Below are 26589 nucleotides of genomic sequence, written 5' to 3'. Positions count from 1 at the left end.
TCTTGAAATCCAGTAATATCAGTTCTCTGACTTTGATCTTCTTCGGTATTGATTTGAGTTGTTATTATGGATCTTTTCGTTTTTTATATAAACTTTAGATTGTTTGGTGCCATCTACAAAATAACTTGCTGGAGTTTTGAGCAGAATTGTATTGAGTGTATAAATCAAGTTGGGAGTAACTGACATCTCAACAATCTTGCATCCTCCTATCCATGAACATGGAGTGTTTCTCTATTTATTTAGATCTTCTTTAATTTTTTTCAGTGACGTTTGCATTTCTCATATAAATCTTATACGTATATTTTTAAGAATTATTTATAATCAATCTTTTTTTGGTGCTAATGTAAATGGCATTAGGTTTTTCAATTGCAAATTCCATTTGTTTATTGGAAAACAATTGACTGTTGAGTATTAACCTTGGCTTATTAATACCAGGAGTTTTCTTGTTGTTGATTATTTGAGATTTCCTACATAGACAATTAGGTCATCTGTGAGCAAAAACAGCACTTACACTTGACTGCTCTCATCTGGAACCTCCTCTCTTTCTCACCCCTTGTTTTAACTTGTCATTTATTTAGGTCTTAGAGTGTGTCTCACCATCTTCTTGATATGGCGGCAGCTCCTAGGCTCTAAAGTTCTATGGACAGTGGCTCGGTCTTCTTTTTCTTACCATCCCCAGTTCTGCCATGGAGCCTTCCAAAGAGTAGATGCTCAATTAATGGTTGGGAAAAAGAGTGGCAACGATAAGGATGTCTACTTTATTATTGTTTAATTTCTCTCACAATCTTGAATAATCTAAGAAAACATCTTTCAGTTTTACAAAAAGAAGCACTAAAAGAATAAAACAAACCAAAAATGTACCACCATTTACTCTTTTTCTTTTCTTTTTTACTGGACCCACATTATTTTACTGCCGAGTCTATTCACAGTTCCATGGAAATCCCTCTTCCATTGCTGTGTTTTCTTGTTCGAGGTCATAAAAAAAAATGGAAGGTTTCTAAATTTGTTTTATAAAATATCAAAACTTTACCTTGTACCTGATGAAAGTAATGAATGTGTGATCCATACTGTCACCAGCAGAATGGCGATTTCCTTGGTTCTTGCCCTCCCAAAGAGGAAGAATTCAATCGAGAGGCGTAGAGCAGTTTTAAGTAGCAAGAGTTCAGTTAAGCAGAGCAAAAGTACACTCCCGAGAAAGCAGGAGAGCGGGCTGTCTGGAAACCAGAAGCAGCCCCGCAATGGGGTAGGGCCGTGTTCTGTAGAGTGGTGGTCCCTCCCTGTGTCCTGCGTTATTTGACTGACAAATCGATTGACAGTTTTAGGTTATATAACTTTCCTGCTAGTATGCAGGCACTTACCCATAAGCACCCAAGCAGAACCCATGGGGTGGGGCGGGGAAGCAAAAGCCGCAATGCTAAGTTATTACAAATGAGGCATAATGAACCCTGGGTTACCTTGAGTCACCTTTTAGGTCTTGGTGCGCCTGCGTCAACCTGTGCTGGCGGTTTTGTCTTGCTTGGTCCTGGTATGGCTGGAAACCGAGCAGTGGTCCTTGACCACGAGAGGGAGGATCTCTGGGCATGCTCCAACCACCAGTGTCCAGGTAGGGGAGGGAAAGACGAACCGTCCAGGATGGGGCAGGCCCGCTCATCTGTGACTCGCTATCCTCATCTTGGCTCTGGGCACCCTCTTCAGATCCTGGGCATGAAACCCCTGCATCACGACAGCTAGTGGCTGGGGCTCCCTGAGGCTCCTGGCGAGTGCCAGCAGCACGGGAGCTCGGGGGAGTACCCCGAGAAACAGAAGCGGGGGAGGAGGGCGACTCTTCTATCTCTGCCGCCGCCGCCGCCGCCGCCGCCTCAGTGGCCTGGGCACCCTTGAGACTCTGCGTCTCCCCCCGGGCCTGGTGGCGTTTCACGCGGGCACGGCGCTTGCTGTTCCGGCCCCGAGGCACGATGACACAGGTCAGGGCCAGCAGGCGGGAGTGTGGGCAGGAAGGCAGGCAATGAGGGCACCTGGGGGAGGGACAAGGAGATGCTGTGAGCACCTTCAGCGGGGAGATTCCTCCCTGGCTTTCACCAAGGCCGCCTCTGCAGGGTCCTTGAGGGCACTGCTCGAGGACCCACAGGGCTCCTGTTCTCCTGCTCAGCCTGTCCCCTGAGACCCCTGTGGAGGACGGTAGAGTGAGCCTCGGGCTACAGGCTGCCAGCCTACCTGAGTGTCCCTGGGGTGACAGAAAGGGCTGCCAGTGGGACCTTCCGTGTTCTAGGGCGGGGAGTCTGCTCAGTTCATCTTCAGGATCTTTAGGTGGACGGCAGCCAGGGCCTGGGCTTCCTCCTCTCTGTTGCTCTGCAGTTGACAGCTCAGTGGTCCCGGGGACCCATGAGGAGGAAGTGAGGGGTGCCCCAGCTCACCGCCCTGACAGGGGGGGAACACAGTGCTGACAGCTCTGTGGAGTCCTTTCTATCCTGGGATCACTGGGTCCTCAGTCCCTATTCAGTGCTCTCAGTTGGCTTCACGTAGGGCCTGGGACCCACCCTTCTGCCCTCTAATGGCTTTACCTTCAGGCTAAGGATCTCACCTCCCTTAGACCTGATGTAAAGGAGCCTCGGCCCGACTGCCCTGCCCTGAGCCTTCAAGTGCTGAAAGCAGGGGCAAGGCTAGACTCTTTGTCGTCCCCACAGCTCAGGGGGCGGGGCATGTTCCCCTTAGTCGTCACTCAGCGTTCTCAGTTTGACTCCTGGGAAGGCCTGTGGCTCCTCTCTCTTTACCTGAGGACATGTGCTCGTAGAAAGGCCCACAGCTCTCTGAGACCCAACAGAAGAAAGTGAGGGTAGCCTGATTTCCCACATCTACCTGTGGTCTCTGAAGGCAGAAAGCTGTGGCAGGCAAATCCAGGCCTTATTATGGTTGGCCGCACCAGTCCTCGCTCAGGCTCCTCCATTTGACTCCTGGGAAGACCTATAATTTCTCGCTCTCTTCACCTATTAACTGTCCTCACTTCTCTGTCACCCTGGGAGGAGTTAAGGGTTGCCTCTGCTCGGCCTGACATCCATCCAGGCGTCTCCCAGGACTGACAGCAGGGGAGAGATGATGTGCTGCCCCCATTGTTATGGTTTTCATGCTCCACTCCAGCCTTCGGTCCTCACCCCAACTCCTAGCACAACCTGGAAATTTCCCCTATGCTGAGTCAGCCAGCCTCAGAGCAAAGTCCTCACCAGCCTGAGTCCCCAGAAGTAGAAGTCACAGTAGGCCACATGTAGCCACAGCTCTGTCTGAGGGGCTTCTGAGGACTAACAGCAGAGGGCAAGATTCTCCGGGCTCCACTCTTCTGGGGTTTGTGACCTCAATAGTCCTCACTCTGTCAGGATCTGGGACTCTTCCCTCTACTGACCTGAGTCCTCCAGAGCTGGAAGCAAGTGGGTGACACATCGAACTACCCCTGCCTGGGGCTTCCCAGGGCCGAAAGGGTGGTGGGGCTATGTGTTCCTCTCTCTTTTCGGTCGGGCGTTCCCCTTGGTCCTCACTCAGAGTCCTTACACTGACTCTTCCCGTGACCTAGAGAGGCCTGTCCTCTCCTACTACAGCCTTTAATTCCCTGAGACCACCTGGGAGGATGTGAGGGTTGCCTCACGTGGGCGTGACTGCCTGTGGTCACTCATGGCCGACAGTAAGGGAGGGATTCTGTGGCGTCCCCACTTTTATGATTTGGGTGGTTCCCTCAGTCCTCATGGTCCTCTGCTTGACTCTTGGCAGGACCTGGAATTCCTCCCTGTGCTAACGTGAGGCTGGCCCCTGAGACCAAGTGCCTCATCTACCTGAGACGCTCTAAAAGGAAACGTGTGGGGCGCATCATGCCAACATTCCTGGATTTGCCGAGGGGAGGTATCCAGTGGCAGGGCTCTGTTCTAGGTGGAGTCCCTTTATCCTCATTTAGAGTCACTAGATTTCCAGTCTCTACCGAGTGAGGCTGTTCCCAATAGACCAAGGCCCTCGCCTCCCTGAGACCACTCCCAGTGGAAAGAGGGGGCACGGCAGCCAGAAAGCTTTGTCCTGGGCCGCCTGGGGCTGACATCAGGGGGTGGGACTCTGCATTCTCCTCTGTTCTGGAGTGAGTGGTCCTCTTGCTCCTCATTCAGGGTCCTCATCGTGATGCCTGACCAGACCCAGGACTCCACCCTCCACTCCCCTGAAGCTGTGCTCCTAAGAACAAAGGCATTGCCTTCTTGGAATTTCTGAATTGGAAGTCAGGATGAACCAGATCTGTCCAAAGCTGTTGGGGTCTTCTGAGGAGCAGGATTTTACAAGGCCCCACTCTTCTGGAGTCAGTGGCCCCTCAGTCCTAACTCAGGTTTCTTACCTTGACTTCAGGTAGCATATGGGACTCCAGCCTCCCTACTGACTGTCTGTCTGCCTGCCAGCCTCAGGCCAAGGCTTTCACCTTCCTGAGACGCCAGAAGGGGAGGTAAGAGACCTATTCCCTGGCTACCCCTGCCGGGGGCCTCTGGGTGTTCCCCTTTGTTATGGGGAGTCCACTCATCAGCACCCAGTGTCCTCACCCTGAATCAAATTAAGGCCTGTTAGGATCTCCTACTTGGGCAGGATTGGAGATGCTGCCACAAGACCAAGGAACTCACCTCCCTGAGAACCTCTCCACCCTTGCCCCGGAGGAAAAGAAGGGGTACCTTCAGACAGACAGCTCTGCCCATGGCCACACAAGGGAGAAAGCAGGGTATACTTTGTGGGGCCCCCTTCTCTTCTAAGGTCCTCACCTTGAATAACTATCGGAGGCCGGGACTCCTCCCTCCACTGACCTGAGGACACAGCTCTTAAACCAAGGCTTTTATGTCCCTGAGAAACTTGAAGAGTAAATGAGGAGATGCTGATCTTTTCAGGTTATCTGGCATTGCATATGTAGAAGACCCCATTGTCACCGAATATTTTTTTTTTTATTCGTACCATTCACTTATTCAGCGTTACTATTACTGTGTTCCAAAACAGTGCTTTGGGAACAGGGCCCCCTTTATCCCATGAGATACCTTTTGGAGTGGTGAGAAGAAAAACGAATTAAAAGACATAAGGTCTGGCTTAGGCTGGGAGGAGTGGAAGAGTGTAGGCTCTAGACTATTCCCGACCAGGGGACTAGACCCAGCAAGGTCACTTAATCAGTCTTGTGAACTTGAGAAATTTGCAAGTTAATCACCTACAAAGGGAGTCTGCTAAATCCTATCCTGCATGAATGTTGGGATGTCATGTACTACATATAAAGCAGTGGCATACTCGTTAAGAAATATTGGGTTTTTGATGAATGGCAGTTATGATGTGATTATTATGAACCCCCAAAATACCACCCTCCCGTCAGAGTTTATTTTTAATCCAGCAGGTAGCAGAGAATATGCAGTGCACTAGGACAAAAGAAACAAATACTCACAAATGAGAAAGTTTAAAAGAAAGAAGGCAAACCGCGAATTAAATACCTTTTACTCTGTGTTTTCTCCATTTTTTGTTTCTAAATATTTTCTGTGGTCGTCTTTCACGTTTCCATGAAAATCTCTATTGCAGTGCCATGTTTTCTACTTGTGGATCATACAGAAAATATAGATGGTTCGTGAATTCTTTTACATATACCCAAACTGTAACTTTAGAACTCTTTAAACAGCAATAAATATGCAAGCAACGTCATGCACGAATTCATATTTTTTTTTACGAATTCATATTCTTAAGAAAACACACTATCTTTTACAAGAAAAAAACATTTGAAAAAACCTAAATAAATCAATAAATAATAAATAGAAGTTACTAGTTTAAAACAGGAAGATAAATAAGATCTACACTTTGCTCCCTCCACCCCTACTACGCTGCACTCTTTAGGAGCTTGACTGCTCTCTTCTAAAACAAAGTGAACAAACTGCCCGCGGCCTCCCTCCCTAGATGTGGGAGGAGCTGCGGGCCTTGGCCCTGGAAGTGCACTGCGCTGAGCAACAGCTGCAGCCCTGGCCGCGGCTCTCACGCCTGCTCTCTCTTCCTCATCTTTCAGAGCCTCCTCATAGAGATCTGGGAAGGCACTGGGGACGGTACCAGTGACCTTGGCCACAAACTCCAGCACTTTCATCTTGCTGGTTTCAGCGTGTGCTCTCGGGCCCCACAGGAACTCATAGCGCGGAGGATCGCTGTTGGGCACCTGGCGGTACGTCAGGTACTTCTGCTGCACGAAATCTTCGCTGATGAGCCTCCTGGGCTCCCCAAAGATCAAGTGCCTCCTCCCAGCATACAAACCCACCGCATTGAGGAGTTCCCAGATCTCCTCCTCGGTGGCACGGTTGCCCTTCTTGAAGATCGTGCCCAGGAGAATCATCAGGAGACCGGACTTGGGCAGCCCCAACTCATCACTCGGACTTCCCTCGCTGGGGAGGGCCAGCTTGCTGATGAGGGCGTAGGAGTGACGGCTGGGGTCGACTTCCTTCAGCTCGAGGCCAAAGACCAGCTCCATGCGCTCAGAGGCTCTCCTGAGGATCTCGGGGAAGTGCTTCTTGTACTTCTTGTTGACAGTCTTCAGCATTGCTGCCTGCGGGATGGGCTCCTTCATCTTGTACTTCTCCAGCAGGAACTGCACCAACATGCTGGCCTTCCTGGACAGAGGATCTCTCCAAGTGCTGTGAGTGGAAGGTGCTGCCTGGGAGGTACTTGCACTTGCCTCATCTTGGCTCGCCCGGGTACCCTCTTCATATCCTGGGCATGGAACCCCTGCATCACGACAGCTAGTGGCTGGGGCTCCCTGAGGCTCCTGGCGAGCGCCAGCAGCACGGGAGCTCGGGGGAGTACCCCGAGAAACAGAAGCGGGGGAGGAGGGCGACTCTTCTATCTCTGCCGCCGCCGCCGCCGCCGCCTCACTGGCCTGGGCAGCCTTGAGACTCTGCGTCTCCCCCCGGGCCTGGTGGCGTTTCTCGCGGGCACGGCGCTTGCTCTTCTGGCCCCGAGGCATGATGACACAGGTCAGGGCCAGCAGGCGGGAGTGTGGGCAGGAAGGCAGGCAATGAGGGCACCTGGGGGAGGGACAAGGAGATGCTGTGAGCACCTTCAGCGGGGAGATTCCTCCCTGGCTTTCACCAAGGCCGCCTCTGCAGGGTCCTTGAGGGCACTGCTCGAGGACCCACAGGGCTCCTGTTCTCCTGCTCAGCCTGTCCCCTGAGACCCCTGTGGAGGACGGTAGAGTGAGCCTTGGGGCACAGCCAGCCAGCCCTGCCTGGGCAGTACGGGGGTGACAGTGGGGGCTGGCAGAGGCGGTAGGTCCTCGCGGTTCCCATTCAGAGTCAGGATGACAGTTGCTGGCAAGACTCCCCCACCCCCCACCACCCCATCCCGTCTGCTGCTCTGAAGTTGACACCACCATCTTCCATGACACCCAGGAGGAGGAAAGGAGGGAGCGTTCAGCCCACCACCGAAGGGTCCTGGGACCCTCCCTTCTGCTGCCTGGTGATGGCCCCTTCAGAACAAAGCTCTAACCTCCCTTGGACCTGGCAGAGGAAATTACGGGCAGTCTCAGCCTGACAGTCCTTCCTTGGGAGTTTAAGGGTTGGCAGGAGCGGACAGGCCATATTCTCTCTCGTCCCTTCTCTTCGGGGTGGGTGGCTCCCTTAGTCCTCACTCGGGGTCCTCCCTGGACGGCCGGTGCAGCCTGGAGCTCCTCTCTTGCCCCGAGGGCCATCTGCTCGCACCAGTGCCGGCACCTCCTTGAGTCTCATTAGGAGGCAGTGAGGGTGACCACGCGGCCGCATGTGGCAGAGTTTTACCAAGCCTGCAGCGTGCGGCAGACAGGTCGAGGCCCTGTGGTTGGCGGCCCCACTGGTCCTCACTCAAGGGCTTGGGCTGACTCTTGGGAGTGCTCAGGGACGCGCCTTCTGCTGGCCTGCACCTCCCCTCTCACACAGCAGCCCTCCCTTCTCCGTGTGTGGCCAGAAGGAAGCGGCTGGCAACAGGGGAGGGGTTCTGAGGTGCCCTTGCGACGGGGAGGACGGTCCTCACCCTGACTCCTCCCGTGCCCTGGAAATCCCCCCTCTGCTGACCTGCGGCCAGCCCCTCAGAACAAGGCCCCCTCCTCCCTGAGTCTCCCGCGTCCGTCCGCCCGCCCGCCCGCGTTCGCACTGAGGGGGCCCCTCCATCTTGAGACCTGCCTGGAGGCTCCCAGGCCGACGTCAGGGGCGGGGTCCGCGTGGCCGCCATTCTGGGGTGTGGAGCCCCTCGGTCCCCACGAGGGTCCCGTCCTTCACTCCACAGGGCCTGGGGCGCTCCCTCTACTGAGCTGAGCCAGGGTCCACCAGCCTCAGAGCGAGGCCTTCCTTGCCCGAGACCCCGCGGGGGAAGCGGATGGACTTGGGGCCTAACGGCCAGGCCCGAGCCTCTTGGGCCGAGAGCAGGGGCGGGGTGGGCGGGGCCTGTATGGCCGCCTCTTTTCGGAGGGAAAGGGGATTGGGGGTGTCGGGGGCGTGTCCCCGCACTTCTAACTGGGGTCACCTCACACCTTGACACCTGACGAGACGTGGGACTCCTCCCGCGGCTCACCCTCGCGGGACGGCAGCTCTCAAAAATGGCCTCGCCCCCACAGCGTGGTTAGGAGGACGTCACTTCTGGTCAGGCGCATCTGGGCTCCAGGAGGACAGCAGGGGCGGGGCGGGGCGGGGCGAGGCGGCACGGGACGGGAGGTGTGGGGTGGTGCCAGCGGAGCTTCCCGCAGGACTGGCACGTGGGCCTTTCATTGACTCTTGGCAGGTCCTGGGACTTTTCCCTCTGCTGAGCTGAGTCAGCAGGCGTCACACCTTGGCTCTCATTTCCGTCGGCACCCCCAGCCGGAAGTATCTGGGGGCCTGAACCTCACAGCCATGCCTGGGTCCCCCGAGACTGACAGTGAGGCCTCTTTGGGGCCCCCTGTTCTATGGTGGATGCTGCTCTCAATCCCCTCTCAGTGTCTTCTCTTGACTCCCTGTAGGTGCTGGGCTACCTCCCGTCTGCCGACCTGAGGCCAAGGCCTCACGTCAAAGACATCAGCTCCCTGAGACTGCTGGTGTGAAGTGCAGGCACATCTCATCTGGACACTTGTGCCTGGAGCCTCCCAGAGATGGCTGGTGCAGGTAAGATGAGCTGAGGGGAAAGGAGGCGAGACTCTCTTCTGGGGTTTGGAGCCCGTCAGGTCTCACTCAACGTCCTCACATTGACTGCTGGCAGGGCCTGCGATTCCATCCTTCTCTGGTATGAATCCATCCCTGTCCCCAACCATGCCCCACAGAATCCCAGAGGAGTTAGTGAAGGGGCTCCTTAGCCTGACAGTTCTCACTGTGGTCTCTCTTTGTTGACATCAGGGGCATTGCCCAAAAGTTCAGAAATGAATTTCTGTCCTTTTGTACAACTACTGTGTTACTTGCTTTTCTCTTTGAGTCCGTGTGTGATAGTCTATTAAGATGATCATTTAAAAAGGCCAGTTGTCATCCACTAACAAAGTTTCAGATGGTTATCTCACAGCCTGTGGACCATACTGCCACATCCAGCCCAATCTTTGGTGTCCCATGCTCCTGGCATGCGGGCTCTGAAATGCTGCCTCAGGTTCCTTCAGTGAAGCAGTAGAGATTCATGGTCCCAGAGCACAGTGGAAGAATCAAGGGCTCAAGTTTAAAGGCTTTTCTCTAATCAATCCTGTCATCTGCCTCTCTTGCAGGCTACAGACCTGTCTCGAATTCAGGGCATCCCCCTACCTGCCCACACTCAGGTTCTAGTTCAGCGGAGACTTATTGTCCCTCAGGGATTATTTAGTTTTGTGTTTTTGCTTTTGTTAATGTTTTCTCTTTATTCCTTCTGTAATTTTTCCATGGTTGATTTTGGGTACAGGAAACAGTAGCCCATGTTTGATTGTCATCAGCTGCTATGGATAAGGTACTAAATCTGTAAATGAATTAAGGAAAATCGATATTCTTACAATATCTGTGCCTCACGAATACACATAACATACTATTCTGGTTGAGACTTCTTTTTCCTAAGTCAGTCAGGAAATTCTTCTTGTTGTCTCCCTGTAGATTATATACATTTTTGTATGGTTTCTTTCTAGGTATGTTTTTTATATTATTGCTTTAGTCTATGGTGTATTTTCTTTCTTTTTTTTTTTTTTTTCCTTTTTTTGGATTTTTTTTTAACATCTTTATTGGAGTAGAATTGCTTTACAAGGGTGTGTTAGTTTCTGCTTTATAACAAAGTGAATCAGTTATACATATATCCCCATGTCTCTTCCCTCTAGCATCTCCCTCCCTCCCACCCTCCCTATCCCACCCCTCTAGGTGGTCACAAAGCACCGAGCTGATCTCCCTGTGCTAAGCGGCTGCTTCCCACTAGCTCTCTGTTTGACGTTTGGTAGTGTATATATGTCCATGCCACTCTCTCACTTTGTCCCAGCTTACCCTTCCCCCTCCCCGTATCCTCAAGTCCCTCAGTTTCGTTCCTTTTTATGGCTGAGTAATATTCCATTGTATATATATGCCACATCTTCTTTATCCATTCATCTGTTGATGGATACTTAGGTTGCTTCCATGTCCTGGCTATTGTAAGTAGAACTGCAGTGAATATTTTGGTACATGACTCTTTTTGAATTATGGTTTTCTCAGGGTATTTGCCCAGTAGTGGGATTGCTGGGTCGTATGGTCGTTCTATTTTTAGTTTTTTCATGAACGTCCATACTGTTCTTCATAGTGGCTGTATCAATTTACATTCCCTCCAACAGGGCAAGAGGGTTCCCTTTTCTCCACACCCTCTCCAGCATTTTCTGTTTGTAGATTTTTTGATGATGGCCATTCTGACCAGTGTGAGATGATACCTCATTGTAGTTTTGATTTGCATTTCTCTCATGATTAATGATGTTGAGCATTCTTTCATGTGTCTGTTGGCAATCTGTATGTCTTCTTTGGAGAAATGTCTATTTAGGTCTTCTGCCCATGTTTGGATTGGGTTTTTTTTTTTTTTTCATATTGAGCTGCATGAGTTGCTTGTATGCTTTGGAGATTAATCCTTTGTCAGTTGCTTCATTTGCAAATATTTTCTCCCATTCTGAGGGTTGTCTTTTCGTCTTGTTTATGTTTTCCTTTGCTGTGCAAAAGCTTTTAAGTTTCATTAGGTCCCATTTGTTTATTTTTGGTTTTATTTCCATTTCTCTAGGAGGTGTGTGAAAAAGGATCTTGCTGTGATTTATGTCATGGAGTGTTCTGCCTATGTTTTCCTCTAAGAGTTTGATGGTGTCTGGCCTTACATTTAGGTCTTCAATCCAGTTTGAGTTTATTTTTGTGTATGGTGTTAGGGAGTGTTCTATTTTCATTCTTTTACATGTAGCTGTCCAGTTTTCCCAGCACCACTTATTGAAGAGGCTGTCTTTTCTCCACTGTATATGCTTGCCTCCTTTATCAAAGATAAGGTGACCATATGTGCGTGGGTTTATCTCTGGACTTTCTCTCCTGTTTCATTGATCTATATTTGTGTTTCTGTGCCAGTATCATACTGTCTTGATCACTGTAGCTTTGTAGTATAGTCTAAAGTCAGGGAGCCTGATTCCTCCAGCTCCGTTTTTCTTTCTCATGATTGCTTTGCCTATTCAGGCTCTTTTGTGTTTCCATACAAATTACGAAATTTTTTGTTCTAGTTCTGTGATAAATGCCAGTGGTAGTTTGATAGGGATTGCATTGAATCCGTAGATTGCTTTGGGTAGTAGAGTCATTTTCACAATGTTGATTCTTCCGATGCAAGAACATGGTATATCTTTCCATCTATTTGTATCATCTTTAATTTCTTTCATCAGTGTCTTATAATTTTCTGCATACAGGTCTTTTGTCTCCTTAGGTAGCTTTATTCCTAGATATTTTATTCTTTTTGTTGCAACGGTGAATGGGAGTGTTTTCTTAACTTCACTTTCAGATTTTTCACCATTAGTGTATAGGAATGCAAGAGATTTCTGTGCATTAATTTTGTATCCTGCTACTTTACCACATTCATTGATTAGCTCTAGTAGTTTTCTGGTAGCATCTTCAGGATTCTCTATGTAGAGTATCATGTCATCTGCAAACAGTGACAGTTTTACTTCTTCTTTTCCAATTTGGATTCCCTTTATTTCTTCTCTGACTGCTGTGGTTAAAACTTCTAAAACTATGTTGTATAATATTGGTGAGAGTGGGCAACCTTGTCTTCTTCCTGATCTTAGTGGAAATGGTTTCATTTTTTCACCATTGAGGATGATGTTGGCTGTGGGTTTGTCATATATGGCCTTTATTATGTTGAGGTAAGTTCACTCTATGCCTACTTTCTGGAGGGTTTTTATCATAAATGGGTGTTGAATTTTGTCAGAAGCTTTTTCTGCATCTATTGAGATGATCATATGGTTTTTATCCTTCAATTTGTTAATATGGTTTTTTACATTGATTTGCATATATTGAAAAATCCTTGCATTCCTGGGATAAACCCCACTTGATCATGGTGTATGATCCTTTTAATGTGCTGTTGGATTCTGTTTACTAGTATTTTGTTGAGGATTTTTGCATCTATGTTCATCAGTGATATTGGCCTGTAGTTTTCTTTTTTTGTGACATCTTTCTCTGGTTTTGTTATCAGAGTGATGGTGGCCTCGTAGAATGAGTTTGGGAGTGTTCCTCCCTCTGCTATATTTTGGAGGAGTTTGAGAAGGATAGGTGTTAGCTCTTCTCTAAATGTTTGATAGAATTCGCCTGTGAAGCCGTCTGGTCCTGGGCTTTTGTTTGTTGGAAGATTTTTATCACAGTTTCAATTTCAGTGCTTGTGATTGGTCTGTTCATATTTTCTATTTCTTCCTGGTTCAGTCTCGGAAGGTTGTGCATTTGTACGAATTTGTCCATTTCTTCCAGGTTGTCCATTTTATTGGCATAGAGTTGCTTTTAGTAATCTCACCTGATACTTTGTATTTCTGCAGTGTCAGTTGGTATTTCTCCTTTCTCGTTTCTAATTCTACTGATTCGAGTGTTTTCCCTTTTTTTCTTGATAAGTCTGGCTAATGGTTTATCAATTTTGTTTATCTTCTCAAAGAACCAGCTTTTAGTTTTCTTGATCTTTGCTATCGTTTCCTTCATTTCTTTTTCATTTATTTCTGGTCTGATCTTCATGATTTCTTTCCTTCTGCTAACTTTGGGTTTTTTTTGTTCTTCTTTCTCTAATTGCTTTCAGTGTAAGATGAGGTTGTTTATTTGAAATTTCTCTTATTTCTTGAGGTAGCACTGTACTGCTCTAAACTTCCCTGTTAGCACTGCTTTTGCTGCATCCCATAAGTTTTGGGTCATCGTGTTTGCATTGTCATTTGTTTCTAGGTATTTTTTGATTTCCTCTTTGATTTCTTCAGTGATCTCTTGGTTATTAAGTAGTGTGTTGTTTAGCCTCCATGTGTTTGTATTTCTTACAGATTTTTTCCTGCAATTGATACCTAGGCTCATAGCGTTGTGGTCGGAAAAGATACTTGATACGATTTCAAGTTTCTTAAATTTACCAAGGCTTGCTTTGTGACCCAAAATATGATCTATCGTGGAGAATGCTCCATGAGCACTTGAGAAGAATGTGTATTCTGTTGTTTTTGGATGGAATGCCCTATAAATATCAATTAAGTCCATCTTGTTTAATGTATCATTTAAAGCTTGTGTTTCCTTATATATTTTCATTTTGAATGATCTGCCCTTTGGTGAAAGTGAGGTGGTAAAGTCCCCTAATATAATTGTGTTACTGTCAATTTCCCATTTTATGGCTGTTAGCATTTGTCTTATGTATTGAGTAGCTCCTATGTTGGGTGCATAAATATTTACAGTTGTTATATCTTCTTCTTGGATCGATCCCTTGATCATTATGTAGTGTCCTTCTTTGTCTCTTGGAATAGTCTTTGTTTTAAAGTCTATTGTGTCTGATATGAGAATTGCTACTCCAGCTTTCTTCTGATTTCCATTTGCATGGAATATCTTTTTCCATCCCCTCACTTTCAGTCTGTATGTGTCCCTAGGTCTGAAGTGGGTCTCTTGTAGACAGCATATATATGGGTCTTGTTTATGTATCCATTCAGCCAGTCTATGTCTTTTGGCTGGAGCATTTAATCCATTTACATTTAAGGTAATTATGGATATGTATGTTCCTATTCCCATTTTCTGTATTGTTTTGGGTTTGTTATTGTAGGTCTTTTCCTTCTCTTGTGTTTCCTGCCTAGAGAAGTTCCTTTAGCATTTGTTGTAAAGGTGGTTTAGGTGGTGCTGAATTCTCTTAGCTTTTTCTTGTCTTTAAAGGTTTTAATTTCTCCATCGGATCTGAATGAGATCCTTTCTGGGTAGAGTAGTCTTGGTTGTAGGTTTTTCTCTTTCATGACTTTAAATATGTCCTGCCACACCTTTCTGGCTTGGAGAGTTTCTGCTGAAAGATCAGCTGTTAACCTTATGGGGATTCCCTTGTATGTTATTTGTTGCTTTTCCCTTGCTGCTTTTAATGTTTTTTCTTTGTATTTAATTTTTGATAGTTTGATTAATTATGTGTCTTGGCGTGTTTCTCCTTAGATTTATCCTGTATGGGACTCTCTGCGCTTTCTGGCCTTGATTGACTATTTCCTTTCCCATATTAGGGAAGTTTTCAACTATAATCCTTCAAATATTTTCTCAGTCCCTTTCTTTTTCTCTTCTTCTTCTGGGACCCCTATAATTTGAATGTTGGTGCGTTTAATGTTGTCCCAGAGGTCTGTGAGACTGTTCTCAATTCTTTTCATTCTTTTTTCTTTATTCTGCTCTGTGGTAGTTATTTCCAGTATGTTATCTTCCGGGTCACTTATCCGTTCTTCTGCCTCAGTTATTCTGCTATTGATTCCTTCTAGAGAATTTTTAATTTCATTTATTGTGTTGTTTGTCATTGTTTGTTTGCTCTTTAGTTCTTCTAAGTCCTTGTTAAACGTTTCTTGTGTTTTCTCCATTCTATTTCCAAGATTTTGGATCATCTTTACTGTAATTACTCTGAATTCTTTTTCAGGTAGACTGCCTATTTCCTCTTCATTTGTTTGTCCTGGTGGGTTTTTACCTTGCTCTTGCATCTGCTGTGTATTTCTCTTTCTTCTCATTTTGCTTAACTTACTGTGTTTGGGGTCTCCTTTTCACTGGCTGTAGGTTCTTTATTCCCGTTGTTTTTGGTGTCTGCCTCCAGTGGGTTAGGTTGGTTCAGTGGGTTGTGTAGGCTTCCTGGTGGAGGGGACTAGTGCCTGTGTTCTGGTGGATGAGGCTGGATCCTGTCTTTCTGGTTGGCAGGACCGCGTCTGGTGGTGTTTTTTGGGATGTCTGTGACCTTATTATGATTTTAGGCAGCCTCTCTGCTAATGTGTGGGGTTGTGTTCCTATCTTGCTAGTTGTTTGGCATGGGGTGTCCAGCACTGGAGCTTGCTAGTCGTTGAGTGGAGCTGAGTCTTATCGTTGAGACGGAGATCTCTGGGAGACCTTTTGCCGTTTGATATTATGAGGGGCCAGGAGGTCTCTGGTGAACCAATGTCCTGAACTTGGCTCTCCCGACTCAGAGGCTCAGGCCTGACACCCAGCCAGAGCACCAAGACCCTGTCAACCACATGGCTCAGAAGAAAAGGGAGAAAAAAAAGAAAAGAAAAAGAAAATAGTTATTAAAATAAAAAAGTATTAAACTGAAACATTAAAGAGTAATTAAAAAAAAAAGAAGAGAGCAACCAAACCAATAAAGAAATCCACCAATGATAACAAGCGCTAAAAACTATACTAAAAATAAGTGGACAGACAGAACCCTAGGACAAATGGTAAAAGTGAACCTATACAGACAAAATCACACAAAGAAGAATACACGTACACACCACAAAAAGAGGAAAAATATATATATATATATATGAAAAAAGGAAGAGAGCCACCAAATCAATAAACAAATCTAACAATGATAATAAGCTCTAAATACTAAAAAGATAAACATAAAACTAGAAACAAATTAGATGCAGAAAGCAAACCCCAAGTCTACAGTTGCTCCCAAAGTCCACCTCCTCAATTTTGGAATGATTCGTTGTCTATTCAGGTATTCCACAGATGCAGGGTACATCAAGTTGATTGTGGAGATTTAATCCGCTGCTCCTGAGGCTGCACGGAGAGATTTCCCTTTCTCTTCTTTGTTCGCACAGCTCCTGGGGTTCAGCTTTGGATTTGGCCCCGCCTCTGCATGTAGGTCGCCCTCTGGCGTCTGTTCTTCATCCAAACAGGAGGGGGTTAAAGGAGTGGCTGATTCAGGGGCTCTGGCTCACTCAGGCTGGGGGGAGGGAGGGGCACGGAATGCGGGGCGAGCCTGTGGCGGCAGAGGCCGGCGTGACGTTGAAACAGCCTGAGGCGCGCCTTGTGTTTTCCCGGGGAGGTTGTCCCTGGATCATGGGACCCTGGCAGTGGTGGGCTGCACAGGCTCCCGGGAGGGGAGGTATGGATAGTGACCTGTGCTTGCACACAGGATTGTTGGTGGCTGCAGCAGCAGCGTTAAGGTTTCATGCCCGTCTCTGGGGTCCGCGCTGATAGCCATGGCTTGCGCCCATCTCTGGAGCTCATTTACGTGGTGTTCTGAATCCGCTCTCCTCCCGCACCCTGAAACAATGGTCTCTTCACTCTTAGGCAGTTCCAGACTTTTTCCCGGACTCCCTCCCGGCTAACTGTGGTGCACTAGCCCCCTTCAGGCTGTGTTTACGCAGCCAACCCCAGTCCTCTCCCTGGGATCTGACCTCTGAAGCCTGAGCTTCAGCTCCCAGGCTCCACTCGCCCTGGTGGGTGAGCAGACACAAGCCTCTCGGGCTGGTGAGTGCTGGTTGGCACCAATCCTCTGTAAGGGAATCTCTCCACTTTGCCCTCTGCACCCCTGTGGCTGCGCTCTCCTCCATGGCTCTGAAGCTTCCCCCCGCCCACCCCCCATTTCCACCAGTGAAGGGGCTTCCTAGTGTGTGGAAACTTTTCCTCCTTCACAGCTCCCTCCCAAAGGTGCCGGTCCCATCCCTATTCTTTTGTCTCTGTTTTTCCTTTTTTCTTTTGCCCTACCCAGGTACATGGGGAGTTTCTTGCCTTTTGGGAAGTCTGAGGTCTTCTGCCAGCATTCAGTAGGTGTTCTGTAGGGGTTGTTCCATATGTAGATGTATTTTGAATCTACTTGTGGGGAGGAAGGTGATCTCCATGGCTTACTCCTCCTCCATCTTGAAGGTCCTCCTGACTAATAAACTTAAGTTGTTGATAACTTCTAATACCTCTTCTCTGTAGATTTTAATAGTTTTAATTGAGAAAAGCGTCTCTTCTACAGGTGCCAAGGTGCCTGGTAAATTCTGGCCAATCCTGCTAAATGGAGGACATTCTTAGGCCTGTTTTTCCTATTGCAAGGTGTGAATATATAATTCCAAATATTTTATTTTTTCACCCATATTGAGTAACTTTCTTGAACAAATATTTTCCCAAGGCAAAACTTAACAAATAAGTTGCTTGTATATATGATGTTTTTAAAATATTTCACTGGATTGAAATGCCGCACAATCATGTTCTTTCAACTTCTCTCCTTTTCAGAACAGAATATAAATTTTTTCAATTAGAAATATGAGCTCTGTCAAAATATCCTTCCAACACATCTAGATTTCTAGGCACAATTATAAAATTTCAAAATGAGATGTTATACTTCTTTAAAGTTCTCATAATTAAATTTCGTCTGCTTCTCCCTTGCTTTTATCTATTTAAGAAAGGTTGTATATACTTAAGGTGTACAACATGATAATTTGATATACATAGTGAAATGATTACTAAATCAAGCTAATTAACATATCTCCTCACATAGTTACATTAGTGTGTGTGATGAGAGCACCTGAAATGTACATTCTTAACAAATTTCCAGTCTTCATTACAGTATTAGTAACTCTAGGCATCTTGCCAAACATCGATCTCTAGACTTACTCATACTATGTGACTACAACTTTCTACTCCTTGACCAACATCTCCCCATTTCTCCCACCTCCCCACTCCTGGTAACTGCCATTCTACCTTCTACTCTCTGTTTCTATCTATTCTACTTTTTAGATTCCACATATCAGTGAGATCATGCAGGGTTTTTTGTTGTTGTTATTGTTTGTTTTGTTTTTCTGTCTGGCTTATTTCACTTAGCATAATGACCTCCAGTTTCACCCATGTTGTTGCACATGGCAGGATCTCCTTTTTTTAAGGCTGAATAATATTCTAATAATATACACTAATATACATGCATACACACATTACATTTTTATTCATTCTTCTATCAACAGATACTTAGGTTGTTTCCATATCTTGGCTATTATGAATAATACTGCAATGAACATGGGAGCACAGATATCTCTTCAAGGCACTGATTTCATTTCCTTTGCTTATATACCAGAAGTAGGATTACTGAATTATATGGTAGTTCTATTTTTAGTTTTGTTGAGAAAGTTCCATTGTGTTTTCCATAATGGCTGTACCAATTTACATTCCTACCAAGAGTGTATAAGGGCTCTGTTTTCCCCATATCCTCACGAACATTTGTTATCTCTTGTCTTTTTGGTAATATCCATTGTATCAAGTCTGAGGTGATATCTCATTGTGGTTTTGATTTGCATTTCCCTGATGATTAGTGATGTTGAGCATCTTCTCATATACCTGTTAGTTATTTGTTTATCTTCTTTGAAAAAATGTCTGTTCAGGTCCACTGACCATTTTTTAATTGGGTTCTTTGTATTTTGCTATTGAGTAATAGGAGATCCTTAGATACTTTGGATATTAACCCCTTATCAGATATATGGTTTACAAATATTTTCTCCCAATTTATAGGTTGCCTTTTCATTTTATTGATTGTTTCCTTTGCTATGTAAAAACATTTACTTTGATGTAGTCTCGCTTGTTTATTTTTGCTTTTGTTGCCCGAGGTTTTGGTGTCATTATAATAATTCCTTTTTTATATGCTTTGTTTTTAATAATTGCAGTTTGTAACTGAAGTTCTTTGTTGCTCCATTTTGTGACTACTTTGATTAAAGCTTTCCTACTGGTTTTGGACAAAGTGCAACTAAATTTTAGAATCATTTAGAAAACTGTTGCATTGACAATGTATATGGTCAATTGATTTTCTATAATGATACTTGAACAATTGGATATCCATGTGCAAAAAAAAAAAAAGAGAGAGAACACCCATCCATACCTAGCACTACATATAAATATTAATTGAAAATGGACCCTAGAGATAAATATAAACCCCCAATTATGAAACTCACAGAAGAAAACATAGGAGAAAATTTTAATTGCCTGGGATTATCAAAGATTTCTTATATACAACACCAAAAGCATAATGCGTAAGAGAAAAAAAAGAAAAATTGGACTTCATCAAATTAAGAACTTCTGCTCTTTGAAAGACATTGTTAAGAGGATGAAAATAAAAACCATACTTCTCAAAAATGAGTTTTATCCATGATATATATAAAAGAACATGTACACTTATATGAATACACGTGCATAAATACACACATATATATAAACTCAAAACACTGAAAGAAAGCAAACAACCCAGTGAAATAAAATGAACAAAAGAGTAAAAAAGTACTCCTCCAAAGAAGATAAATGGATGGTAAAGATATATCTGTGTTTAATCATTAATCATTAGGGAAATAAAAATAAAACTACAATGAGATATCACTAAACATGTTTTAGAATATCTAAAATTTAAAAGTCTGACCATACCAGATATTGGCAAGGACATGCAACTAAAGGAACTTTTTAAAAACATTTTTATTTTATATTGGAGTATAGTTGATTCACAATGTTTAGTTTCAGGTGTACAGCATAGTGATTCAGTTATACATACACGTGTATCTATCCTTTGTCCATTTAGGTTATTACAGAGTATTGAGCAGAGTTCCCTGTACCATACAGTAGGTCCTTGTTGGTTTTCTATTTTAAATATAGCAGTGTGTACATGTCAATCCCAAACTCCCAATCTATCCCTTACCCCACCCTTCCCCTGCAACCCCAGTAACCATAAGTTCATTCTCTAAATCTGTGAGTCTGTTTCTGTTTTGTAAATAAGTTGATGTGTATCATTTTTTTAGCTTCTGCATATAAGCGATATCATATGATATTTGTCTTTCTCTGTCCGACTTATTTCACTTAGTATGATAATCTCCAGGTCCATCCATGTTGCTGCAAATGGCATTATTTCATTCTTTTCAATGGGTAATATTCCATTGTATATATGTACCCCATCTTTACCCATTCATGGTTTTTTTTTTGTTTTGTTTTGTTGGAAACATTAGCTAATGTATCTTATGTTTCTGATACATTCATACCCATCATTATTACATGAACAGTTATTTTATAATTTTTTTAAACATCTTTATTGAAGTATAATTGCTTTACAATGGTGTGTTACTTTCTGCTTTATAACAAAGTGAATCAGTTATACATATACATATGTTCCCATATCTCTTCCCTCTTGCATCTCCCTCCCTCCCACCCTCCCTATCCCACCCCTCTAGGTGGTCACAAAGCACCGAGCTGATCTCCCTGTGCTATGCGGCTGCTTCCCACTAGCTATCTATTTTACATTTGGTAGTGTATATATGTCCATGACACTCTCTCACCCTGTCACATCTCACCCCTCCCCCTCCCCATATCCTCAAGTCCATTCTCTAGTAGGTCTGTGTCTTTATTCCCATCTTGCCACTAGGTTCTTCATGACCTTTTTTTTTTTTTCCTTAGATTCCATATATATGTGTTAGCATACTGTATTTCTTTTTCTCTTTCTGACTTACTTCACTCTGTAGGACAGACTCTAACTCCATCCACCTCATTACAAATACCTCCATTTCATTTCTTTTTATGGCTGAGTAATATTCCATTGTATATATGTGCCACATCTTCTTTATCCATTCATCCGATGATGGACACCTAGGTTGCTTCCATGTCCTAGCTATTGTAAACAGAGCTGCAATGAATATTGTGGTACATGACTCTTTCTGAACTATGGTTTTCTCAGGGTATATGCCCAGTAGTGGGATTGCTGGGTCGTATGGTAGTTCTATTTTTAGTTTTTTAAGGAACCTCCATACTGTTCTCCATAGTGGCTGTATCAATTTACATTCCCACCAACAGTGCAAGAGTGTTCCCTTTTCTCCACACCCTCTCCAGCATTTATTGTTTCTAGATTTTTTGATGATGGCCATTCTGACCGGTGTGAGATGATACCTCATTGTAGTTTTGATTTGCATTTCTCTAATGATTAATGATGTTGAGCATTCTTTCATGTGTCTGTTGGCAATCTGTATCTCTTCTTTGGAGAAATGTCTATTTAGGTCTTCTGCCCATTTTTGGATTGGGTTGTTTGTTTTTTTGTTATTGAGCTGCATGAGCTGCTTGTAAATCTTGGAGATTAATCCTTTGTCCGTTGCTTCATTTGCAAATATTTTCTCCCATTCTGAGGGTTGTCTTTTCATCTTGTTTATGGTTTCCTTTGCTGTGCAAAAGCTTTTAAGTTTCATTAGGTCCCATTTGTTTATTTGTGTTTTTATTTCCATTTCTCTAGGAGCTGGGTCAAAAAGGATCTTGCTGTGATTTATGTCATAGAGTGTTCTGCCTATGTTTTCCTCTAAGAGTTTGATAGTGTCTGGCCTTACACTTAGGTCTTTAATCCATTTTGAGTTTATTTTTGTGTATGGTGTCAGGGAGTGTTCTAATTTCATACTTTTACATGTACCTGTCCAGTTTTCCCAGCACCACTTATTGAAGAGGCTGTCTTTTCTCCACTGTATATGATTGCCTCCTTTATCAAAGATAAGGTGACCATATGTGTGTGGGCTTATCTCTGGGCTTTCTATCCTGTTCCATTGATCTATATTTCTGTTTTGGTGCCAGTACCAAACTGCCTTGATTACTGTAGCTTTGTAATATAGTCTGAAGTCAGGGAGCCTGATTCCTCCAGCTCCATTTTTCGTTCTCAAGATTGCTTTGGCTATTCGGGCTCTTTTGTGTTTCCATACAAATTGTGAAATTTTTTGTTCTAGTTCTGTGAAAAATGGCAGTGGTAGTTTGATAGGGATTGCATTGAATCTGTAGATTGTTTTGGGTAGCAGAGTCATTTTCACAATGTTGATTCTTCCAATCCAAGAACATGGTATATCTCTCCATCTATTTGTATCATCTTTAATTTCTTTCATCAGTGTCCTATAATTTTCTGCATACAGGTCTTTTGTCTCCTTAGGTAGGTTTATTCCTAGATATTTTATTCTTTTTGTTGCAATGGTAAATGAGAGTGTTTTCTTAATTTCACTTTCAGATTTTTCATCATTAGTATATAGGAATGCAAGAGATTTCTGTGCATTAATTTTGTATCCTGCTACTTTACCAAATTCATTGATTAGCTCTAGTAGTTTTCTAGTAGCATCTTTAGGATTCTCTATGTATAGTATCATGTCATCTGCAAACAGTGACAGCTTTACTTCTTCTTTTCTGATTTGGATTCCTTTTATTTCTTTTTCTTCTCTGATTGCTGTGGCTAACACTTCCAAAACTATGTTGAATAATAGTGGTGAGAGTGGGCAACCTTGTCTTGTTCCTGATCTTAGTGGAAATGGTTTCAGTTTTTCACCATTGAGGACAATGTTGGCTGTGGGTTTGTCATATATATGGCCTTTATTATGTTGAGGAAAGTTCCCTCTATGCCTACTTTCTGCAGGGTTTTTATCATAAATGGGTGTTGAATTTTGTCGAAAGCTTTCTCTGTATCTATTGAGATGATCATATGGTTTTTCTCCTTCAATTTGTCAATATGATGTATCACGTTGATTGATTTCCGTATATTGAAGAATCCTTGCATTCCTAAAATAAACCCCACTTGATCATGGTGTATGATCTTTTTAATGTGCTGTTGGATTCTGTTTGCTAGTATTTTGTTGAGGATTTTTGCATCTATGTTCATCAGTGATATTGGCCTGTAGTTTTCTTTCTTTGTGACATCTTTGTCTGGTTTTGGTATCAGGGTGATGGTGGCCTCATAGAATGAGTTGGGGAGTGTTCCTCCCTCTGCAATATTTTGGAAGAGTTTGAGAAGGATAGGTGTTAGCTCTTCTCTAAATGTTTGATAGAATTCGCCTGTGAAGCCATCTGGTCCTGGGCTTTTGTTTGTTGGAAGATTTTTAATCACAGTTTCAATTTCAGTGCTTGTGATTGGTCTGCTCATATTTTCTATTTCTTCCTGGTTCAGTCTCGGCAGGTTGTGCATTTCTAAGAATCTGTCCATTTCTTCCAGGTTGTCCATTTTATTGGCATAGAGTTGCTTGTAGTAATCTCTCATGATCCTTTGTATTTCTGCAGTGTCAGTGGTTACTTCTCCTTTTTCATTTCTAATTCTATTGATTTGAGTCTTCTCCCTTTTTCTTTTGATGAGTCTGGCTAATGGTTTATCAATTTTGTTTATCTTCTCAAAGAACCAGCTTTTAGTTTCATTGATTTTTGGTATTGTTTCCTTCATTTCTTTTTCATTTATTTCTGATCTGATCTTTATGATTTCTTTCCTTCTGCTAGCTTTGGGGTATTTTTGTTCTTCTTTCTCTAATTGCTTTAGGTGCAAGGTTAGGTTGTTTATTCGAGATGTTTCCTGTTTCTTGATGTAGGCTTGTATTGCTAAAAACTTCCCTCTTAGAACTGCTTTTGCTGCATCCCATAGGTTTTGGATCGTCGTGTCTCCATTGTCATTTGTTTCTAGGTATTTTTTGATTTTCCCTTTGATTTCTTCAGTGATCACTTCGTTATTAAGTAGTGTATTGTGTAGCTTCCATGTGTTTGTATTTTTTACAGACCTTTTCCTTTAATTGATATCTAGTCTCATAGCGTTGTGGTCGGAAAAGATACTTGATACGATTTCAATTTTTTAAAATTTACCAAGGCTTGATTTCTGACCCAAGATATGATCTATCCTGGAGAATGTTCCATGAGCACTTGAGAAAAATATGTATTCTGTTGTTTTTGGGTGGAATGTCCTATAAATATCAATTAAGTCCATCTTGTTTAATGTATCGTTTAAAGCTTGTGTTTCCTTATTTATTTTCATTTTGGATGATCTGTCCATTGGTGAAAGTGGGGTGTTAAAGTCCCCTACTATGATTGTGTTACTGTCGATTTCCCCTTTTATGGCTGTTAGTATTTGCCTTATGTATTGAGGTGCTCCTATGTTGGGTGCATAAATATTTACAATTGTTATACCTTCCTCTTGGATCGATCCCTTGATCATTATATAGTGTCCTTCTTTGTCTCTTGTAATAGTCTTTATTTTAAAGTCTATTTTGTCTGATACGAGAATTGCTACTCCAGCTTTCTTTTGATTTCCATTTGCATGGAATATCTTTTTCCATCCCCTCACTTTCAGTCTGTATGTGTCTCTAGGTCTGAAGTGGGTCTCTTGTAGACAGCATATATATGGGTCTTGTTTTTGTATCCATTCAGCCAGTCTGTGTCTTTTGGTGGGAGCATTTAATCCATTTACATTTAAGGTAATTATCGATATGTATGTTCCTATTCCCATTTTCTTAAATGTTTTGGGTTTGTTATTGTAGGTGTTTTCCTTCTCTTGTGTTTCTTGCCTAGAGAAGTTCCTTTAGCATTTGTTGTAAAGCTGGTTTGGTGGTGCTGAAATCTCCTAGCTTTTGCTAGTCTGTAAAGGTTTTAATTTCTCCATCAAATCTGAATGAGATCCTTGCTAGGTAGAGTAATCTTGGTTGTAGGTTTTTCTCCTTCATCACTTTAAGTATATCCTGCCACTCCCTTCTGGCTTGCAGAGTTTCTGCTGAAAGATCAGCTGTTAACCTTATGGGGATGCCCTTGTGTGTTATTTGTTGTTTTTCCCTTGCTGCTTTTAATATGTTTTCTTTATATTTAATTTTTGATAGTTTGATTAATATGTGTCTTGGTGTGTTTCTCCTTGGATTTATCCTGTATGGGACTCTCTGTGCTTCCAGGACTTGATTAACTATTTCCTTTCCCATATTAGGGAAGTTTTCAACTATAATCTCTGGAAATATTTTCTCAGTCCCTTTCTTTTTCTCTTCTTCTTCTGGGACCTCTATAATTCGAATGTTGGTGTGTTTAATGTTGTCCCAGAGGTCTCTGAGACTGTCCTCAGTTCTTTTCATTCTTTTTTCTTTATTCTGGTCTGCAGTAGTTATTTCCACCATTTTATCTTCCAGGTCACTTATCCGTTCTTCTGCCTCAGTTATTCTGCTATTGATCCCATCTAGAGTATTTTTAATTTCATTTATTGTGCTTGTCATCGTTGCTTGGTTCCTCTTTAGTTCTTCTACGTCCTTGTTAAATGTTTCTTGCATTTTGTCTATTCTATTTCCAAGATTTTGGATCATTCTTACTATCATTATTCTGAATTCTTTTTCAGGTAGACTACCTATTTCCTCTTCATTTGTTAGGTCTGGTGTGTTTTGACCCTGCTCCTTCATCTGCTGTGTGTTTTTCTGTCTTCTCATTTTGCTTATCTTACTGTGTTTGGGGTCTCCTTTTCACAGGCTGCAGGTTCGTAGTTCCCGTTGTTTTTGGTATCTGTCCCCAGTGGCTAAGGTTGGTTCAGTGGGTTGTGTAGGTTTCCTGGTGGAGGGAACTAGTGCCTGTGTTCTGGTGGATGAGGCTGGATCTTGTCTTTCTGGTGGGCACGTCCACGTCTGGTGGTGTGTTTTGGGGTGTCTGTGGCCTTATTATGATTTTAGGCAGCCTCTCTGTTAATGGATGGGGCTGTGTTCCTGTCTTGCTAGTTGTTTGGCATAGGGTGTCCAGCAATGTAGCTTGCTGGTCATTGAGTGAAGCTGGGTCTTGATGTTGAGATGGAGATCTCTGAGAGATTTCTGCCGTTTGGTATTACGTGGAGCTGGGAGGTCTCTTGTGGACCAGTGTCCTGAAGTTGGCTCTCCCACCTCAGAGGCACAGCCCTGATGCCTGGCTGGAGCACCAAGAGCCTTTCATCCACACGGCTCAGAATAAAAGGGAGAAAAAAATAGAAAGAAAGAAAGAAAGAGGATAAAATAAAATAAAATAAATCTATTATAATAAAAAATAAGAAAAAAAATTATTAAGAATAAATTTATGAAGAAAAAAATTTTTTTAATTTTTAAAAATAGATTTATTAATTTTTTATAATAAAAAGTAAGAAAAAATTAAGAAAAAATTTATTAAGAAAAAAATTTTTTTTAATTTTTTAAAATAAAAAATATGAAAAAACTTATTAAAAAATTTTTTTTTAATTTTTTAAAAATAGAAAATAAGGAAAAAATTATTAAGAAAACATTTATTAGGGGAAAAAAATTTTTAAGTAAAAAAAAAAAACAAAAACAAAAAACAAAACAAACAAAAAAAAACAGACGGACCTAACCCTAGGACTAACGGTGAGAGCAAAGCTATACAGACAAAATCTCACCCAGAAGCATACACATATGCACTCACAAAAAAAAGAAAAGGGGAAAAGTTAATATATCCTGCTCCCAAAGTCCACCTCCTAAATTTGGGATGATTCGTTGTC

The 26589-nt window shown here is 43.4% G+C and overlaps 1 protein-coding gene across 1 annotated transcript; it reads right to left on the bottom strand.

The window, feature by feature from the left end:
- Positions 1 to 1450: 1450 nt before the first annotated feature.
- LOC133081724 (uncharacterized) lies at positions 1451 to 7304 on the bottom strand. Its single transcript, XM_061178110.1, is given in 4 exon segments — positions 1451 to 2349; positions 3962 to 4235; positions 5855 to 7030; positions 7032 to 7304. Coding segments are annotated over 4 exon segments (2622 nt in total).
- Between the last annotated feature and the right edge of the window lie 19285 nt (positions 7305 to 26589).

Source organism: Eubalaena glacialis, chromosome X (genome assembly GCF_028564815.1).
Source record: "Eubalaena glacialis isolate mEubGla1 chromosome X, mEubGla1.1.hap2.+ XY, whole genome shotgun sequence".
NCBI classification, from domain to species: Eukaryota; Metazoa; Chordata; class Mammalia; order Artiodactyla; family Balaenidae; genus Eubalaena; species Eubalaena glacialis.
Note: the sequence above shows the minus strand (reverse complement) of the source record. Positions and strands in the feature narration are given on the sequence as shown.